This window comes from Aureococcus anophagefferens (genome assembly GCF_000186865.1).
Source record: "Aureococcus anophagefferens unplaced genomic scaffold AURANscaffold_1, whole genome shotgun sequence".
NCBI classification, from domain to species: domain Eukaryota; class Pelagophyceae; order Pelagomonadales; family Pelagomonadaceae; genus Aureococcus; species Aureococcus anophagefferens.
Window position 1 is genome coordinate 2022618 of NW_008705561.1, and position 6203 is coordinate 2028820.

The 6203-nt window shown below is 74.3% G+C and overlaps 2 protein-coding genes across 2 annotated transcripts in view; one reads left to right on the forward strand and one right to left on the reverse strand.

Annotated features, from left to right (window-relative positions):
• AURANDRAFT_60742 (hypothetical protein) overlaps window positions 1-775 on the forward strand; it is a gene marked incomplete at both ends in the record, with an annotated part of 22705 nt that extends 21930 nt beyond the window's left edge. The window contains 2 exons of the mRNA XM_009034126.1: window positions 425-483; window positions 682-775. Coding sequence (XP_009032374.1) covers window positions 425-483; window positions 682-775 — 153 coding nt within the window. The remainder of the gene's footprint in view (window positions 1-424; window positions 484-681) is intronic.
• Window positions 776-5504: 4729 nt separating this feature from the next.
• AURANDRAFT_15275 (hypothetical protein) lies at window positions 5505-6203 on the reverse strand (the record flags this gene model as incomplete). Its single annotated transcript, XM_009034380.1, has 1 exon — window positions 5505-6203. A coding segment is annotated over one exon (699 nt), but the record flags the coding sequence as incomplete, so codon positions are not given.

Below are 6203 nucleotides of genomic sequence, written 5' to 3' on the forward strand. Positions count from 1 at the left end.
GGGAGAGCATGTTTGGTCTGGAAAGGTCGTCCTGAACCCGCGCCCCCCTTCTGATTAATGCAGTGATGCGACGCGCGCGACGGGATCGAACTAGACCAAGGACTTTGCAGTGGGTGGCAGTGGCAATTTTTTAGCGAGCTCCCGCGCCTCCTCCCGGGAGTCCCACCGGCGCCTAGTCTATAGGTCCTACTTTTAAAAGACTCGGAGACGCATTCAGGCGATCGCCAGATGAGCCGGGTCCGCCCTGAGTTCTGCCGGCCGAGAGGACGACGACAGCCTCGCGCCGCCCCACCTTTCAGAGGCGACGTCGTCGATGCCGAGGCGCACGCGCGCCCGGCCCCGCCAAAGGTAGACGTTGGCGACACAGCAACCGGTCGGCAACGCCTTCGCCAGCGCCGCCTCCAAAATCACGACTGAGCCGCAGGTATCCAGCACGCTCCTCCCGTCCGCGCGCTCGAGCGTGAGCATCTGCTCGCTCTCGAGGTCCGGGCCGTCGAGCGCACGCGCGAGCGCGTCGTCGTCGCCGCTCGCCGCGAGGACCCGACTGACCTCGTACACCTGATGCGCGCCCGAGTCCTTGATCTCCTTGATGCTCTGGAATGTGAGCTGCAGCTCGCCGACGAAGCCGTCCAGCGCCACGTTGAGCTTGACGTCGCGGTAGCCCGACTCGCTTTCCCGCAGGTTGTCCTTGCATCGTATAATGACCAGCTCCCCGCCGCGCGCCGCGGCGCGCAGCTTCGAGATCGCCGCGTTGAAGTCGTTCGCCGTGTCGTAGACGCCGGTCGCGCGCTCGACGTCGACGACTCGCCTTACGTCGCCCTCGTAGTCCGCCTCGGCCTTTTCCTTGATGCGCAGCGTCCCCTTGCGCGGGCCTTGATAGTAGGCGCCACCGGACTCCTTGACGGGCCGCTCGAGCGCCGCGTGCATCGCCTCGGCGTGCTCGCTGGCCAGCGCGACGAGCGCCTCGACGGTCGCTCCCTCGGGGAGCGCGCACCGCGGCGGGTCCGCGGGCGAGAACTCATCCTGGAGCTCAGCGGTCGCCAGCAGCAGGTCATCCGCCACGCAGGTGGCCCACGCCGCTTCGTAGAACGCTTTGACGTTCCCCTCCGCACGGGAGATCTCCTCCTGGAGTTTGGTTCGATCGCAATTCTTGACGTCGCGGTCGCCTGCTGGCGTTCGGGGCACGGCCCGCTCCACGTTGCTGCAGATGATCTGCACCTGGTCGATGCTCGCGCTGGCGCCCATGGTTCGTCGCAGCTCCACGTCACGGATCACGGTGGCCAGCCACACTCATCATAATGCTCACCCAGCAACGCGGGAAGCCCTTCAACATTGCACGTTGGACTAGCTATTGAAGGGGGTGCGCACCGAGAATCCCGCCGGGATAAGCTCAGGCAGAGGTATAGCCACGTTGCCCCGCAAGAAACCCCTGCCCGGGTAAGTCCCCCCCCGCCGAGCATGCTCTAAAACGTCGAGGCAGTGTGGTTGCCGTTCCGCATATGCTTCAATGGCGCCATGCGCCAGCTAATCGGCCCACCGCTGTGAGCGACCGCGGATACAAATGGCAATTCCAAGCTTGTTAGCTCGGTCACAGCTCAGGGCAGCTCGATGTCGTCCTCGAAGTCCTCGAAGTCCTCGTCGCCGTAGCCCTCGCTCTCGGCCTCGGACTTGCGGGGGCTGCCGCGGGACCGGCGCGTCGTCGGCGAGGGCGACGGGAGCTTGGGCGACGGCTCGCCGAGGTCGAGGCCGGAGATGTCGAGGCTGTCGTCCTGCGTCGGCGTCGCCGGCGCGCGCACGGCGTCGGCGTCGGGCCGGGGCGACGACTCGAGGGGCTCGAGGTCGTCGTCGGGCGCCGCGCGCGCGTCGTCGAGCGCGGGGATCGCGTCGTCGTCGTCGTCGAGCGCCGGGATGTCCGGCGGCGCCTCGTCGTCGAGCGCCGGGATGTCGTCGTCGAGCGCCGGGATGGCGTCGTCGAGCGCCGGGATGGACTCGTCGAGGCCGCCGCCGTCGCCGTCGCCGAGCGACGGGATCGCGGGGATGTCGCCGTCGTCGTCGTCGTCGAAGAGGTAGTCGCAGGCGTAGTCGCCGTCGGCGCCGTGGGCCGCGTCGCGCGCGTCGAGGAGGACGCCGTGGGCCAGGAGCGCCGCGGCCGCGGCGTCGTCCTCGGCCGCGCACGCCAACGCGTGCGACACGTGGGGCTCGAGCGCGTCGAGCCCGTAGCCCGTGGCGTTGTCGATGGCCACGAGGAGCTTCGTGCGCACGACGTGGCGCAGCTCGCGCTCGAGGGCGTTCGACTCCGGCGACCCGCGCGGCGGCGCGGCGCCGCCGTCGACGACGCGCGTCTTGAGGAGCGCCTCCCAGTAGTTGGGCAGCTCCAAGATGTTGTCGCAGGTGTGGGACTGGGGGATCATGGCGAGCATGCGCCGCTGCTCGTCGACCCCAAAGGGCAGGAACGGCAGCTCGATGGTGAGGAACTCCGTGTGCCGCGCGGGCAGGCGCTCGACGCCCGTGACGAACTTGAGCAGCTTCCGCCGCTGCGCCGCGTCGAGCGGCTCGCAGTGGCGCGCGCCCGGCATGGGCTCCGCCTCGTCCAGGATGTCGCCGTCGCCCAACGAGTCGTCCTCGCCGTCGATGACGGCCCAGAGCGCGTCGTGGAGCGGCCGGCAGTCGCGGAGCTCCGCGTCCATGACGATGCGGAAGACGTCGCGGAACTTGAAGTCGCCGCGGAACTCGGGCGCGCCGCAGACGATGCGCTGCAGGTCCCGCGCCGACGGCCGCACGCTCCGGCGCACGCGCCGCGGCATGGCGCGCTCGAAGCCCCGCCGGAGCGCGCGGAACTGCCACTCGAGCGCGCGGCACCGGCCCGCGGCGGACAGGCGCGCGTAGCCGACGCGCGCGCGGTGGCCCGCCTCGCCCGGCGCGCCGCCCGCCGCCCCGACGAGGTCCGCGGTCGACCAGCCCTCGAGCGCCGCCATGGCGTCGAGCGACGCGTCGTCGAGCTTCAGCGACGCCGCGACGGTCTCCGCGTAGCCGCCGTCGAGCAGCTCGAGGTGGCCCGGCGCCTTGGCGAGGAACGCGTCGACGAGGCCCGGCGCGCGCCGCGGCGAAACGTCCGCGCGGTCCTCGGCGACGCCCAAGACCTCGAAGAAGAGCGGCGGCAGCTCCAGGGGCAGCTGGCACTGGTTCGGCACCGCGGATCCGACGAGGAGCCCGAGCATGGCCAGCTTCCGCGCGTTCGCCGCGGTCCGCGGCAGCGCCGGGTTCAGCCACAGCGCCTCGAGGTCGCCGCGGTGCACGAGCATGGCCTGGCACCGCGCGCGCGGCTCGACGTGGCACCGCTCCAGCGACGCGAAGAAGGCGCCGAGCGCGTCGTCGCCCGAGCCGCCCGCGGCCGCCGCGGCCGCGCGGAGCGCGGTGGAGGACGTGGACACGCGCGCGACGATCTCCGCGCCGTCGCCGTCGAGGAGCCGCTCCACCACTAAATCCAGGGTCCGCGCGGCGCCGTCGCCGTCGTGGTAGTCCACGGCGAGCACGTGGCCCGGCTGGAGCGGCGGCGCCGCGAGCGCCGGCGCGGACCCGGAGCTCGCGCCCGAGTCGCCCGTGCCGTCGCGGAGCGCGCGCGCGACCCAGGGCTGCCCCGCCGCGCCGCTCTCCGCGGCGCCGCGCGACGCGTCGTCGTCGACGACGAGGCGGAGCACGTTGGGCCCGTCGCCCGCGCGCCGCGGCGCCACCCTCAGGCCGTGCTCGAAGCCGCCCGCCGGCGTCCAGTCGCGGCGCGCGGTCGCGCCCAGCAGCGAGAAGAGCTCCTTGCGCGGCCCCAGGCCCTCGCCCTCCTCGACGGCGACGCCCTCGACGTACTTCTGCCCAAAGGGCGCGCGGTAGTAGGGGCAGACGATGAACGACGCGTGGCGCGCGACCTCGATGGCGAGCGCGGACCCCGGCTCGCCGTCCTCGCCCACGGGCCGCTCGCCGCGCGCCTCGACCTCCTCCCCCGAGCCCTCGACGTCCTCGTCGTAGTCGCAGTCGTCGAGGTCCAGGTCGCCGAGGTCGTCGCCGTCGCCGCCGTCGAGCCGCTCGACGACGGCCTTCGCGGCCGCGGCGTCGAGGCACGCCGTGTGCCGCGCGATGAGGTGCTCGCAGTCGCCCCAGACGGAGCCCCGCGCCGTCACCAGATTCAGGCGCCGCGCCGGGCGCCGCGCCAGGGCCACGTACAAGAGCGCGGCCTTGGACGCGGGCCGGAGGAGCGCCGCGTGGTCCCGGAGCGGCGGCAAACCCAAAAGCCCCTCGAGGCGCGACACGCCGCGCGTCTTCGCCGCCGACGCGACCTCCGAGTCCACGAGCATGGGCGTCACCACCGCCAGCGCCTCGTTGACGCTCCGCGCGTGGAACCGCTCCTCGACAGCGCCCCGGAGCGCGTCCAGTAAGGACGCCTCGGACCGCTGCGCCGCGTCCTCGCCGCTCGGCGCGGCCCCCGCGGAGCCGACGTCGCTGCCCGCGCCCAGGTCGCCCGCGGCGCCGTCGCCGCCGTCGTCCGCCGCGCCGTCGTCCGCCGGCGGCGCGGACGCCGCGCGCTCGAAGACCGCGTCGGGCTCCGCGAGGTCGCCGAGGAACGTGGCCCGGTCGCCGCCGCGGTCCGGCGCCACCACCAACGCGTAGGCCCGCTGCAGCAGCCGCGCGGCGACGGCCGCGCGCGAGCTCGCGGCGACGTCGACCGCGCCGACCTGCGCCTCGACGGCGTCCACGGCCTGCGTGAGCGTGAGCTCGCCGCGCTGCTGCTGCGCTAAAACCCAGTCGCGGCACTTGGCGACGCGCGGGACCACGGCCGCGTCGACGGTCCAGCGCAGCGCGCGGAGCGCCGCGCGGAGCGCGCCCCGCGGCGCTCCGTCGTCGCCGACGAGCGCGTCGAGCCACGCGTCCACATCGTCCGCGCCGACGGCGACGAGGGCGTCCGCGGCGCGCGGGAAGAGCGCCGCGGCGTCGCGCGCGGACGGCGCCGCGCGCGCGGCGACGTCGGGCGCCGCGTCCGCCAAGGCGTCGCGCGCGGCGCGCGCGCCGCAGCGCAGCACGGGCTCCCAGGCCGCGCGGAGCGGGCCCGGGTCCGCGGCCCAGCACTCGAGGCTCGCGACGGCCGCGTCGGGCTCCGCCGCGCGGTGGAAGGCCCGCGGCGACGGCTCCGCGTCGCGCGGCGGCGGCGCCGCGTGCGCGGCGCCGTCGCCCGCGGCGGCCGCGGCGTCGCCGCCGGCCGCGCCCCCCCCGAGCGCCGCGTGGTCGAGGCACGCCGACGCCGAGAGCCGCGCCGCGGCGTCGGGCCGCAGCATGGCCCCGAGCAGGTCGAGCCCCGCGTCGCCGAGCTTCGCGAGTAAAGCGCCGCGCTGCGCGGCGCGGAGGCCGACGGCGGGCCCCGCGTCGAGGCAGCGCTTCGGCACGCCGAGCCGCGCGAGGTGCTTCGCCGGCGCCGGCGGCAGCGGGCCCAGCAGGCTCGCGATCTGGCGCAACACGCCGTGCTCCTCGTCGCCCGGGAAGAGGGGCTCGCCCGTCGCGAGCTCGGCCGTGATGCACGCCGCGCCCCAGACGTCGACGCGCAAGCCGTAGGTCGTGCTCGACGCCATCATCTCCGGCGCGCGGTACCAGCGGCTGCCGATGTAGTGCGTGAGCTCGCCCGCCGCCGCCTGGGGCGCGAGCCCCACGCCGTCGGGCCCCAGGTCGCCCTCGAGCTGCCGCGCGGCGCCGAAGTCGCAGAGCTTGAGCTCGCACCGCTGGCCGCCCGGCGCGCCGCTCAGCAGCACGTTCTCGGGCTTGATGTCGCGGTGGACGATGCGGAGCGCGTGGATGTGGGCCAGGGCCGCGCAGAGGTCCCTCGTGAGGGCGAGGCACAGCCCGCGGCCGAACGCGCCGGGCCCGCGGTCCTCCAACGCGTGCAGGGCCGTCATCGCCAGGAGCTCGAAGCAGAGCACGGGCGCGACGACGGCGATGGACCCGGCCACCAAATCCTCCTGCCAGCTGTCCGTGAAGCGCACGACGTTCGCGTGGTCGCCCATGGCCCGCAGCAGCGCGAGCTCGCGCTCCGCGGTGAGCACCGCGTAGCGCGCCATCTCCGCGTCCTCGTCGGCGCCGTCGGCGACGATCTTGAGCTTCTTGACGGCGACGGACGCGCCGGAAGCGCGGTGGCGCCCGCGGTAGACCTCGCCGTAGGCGCCCTCGCC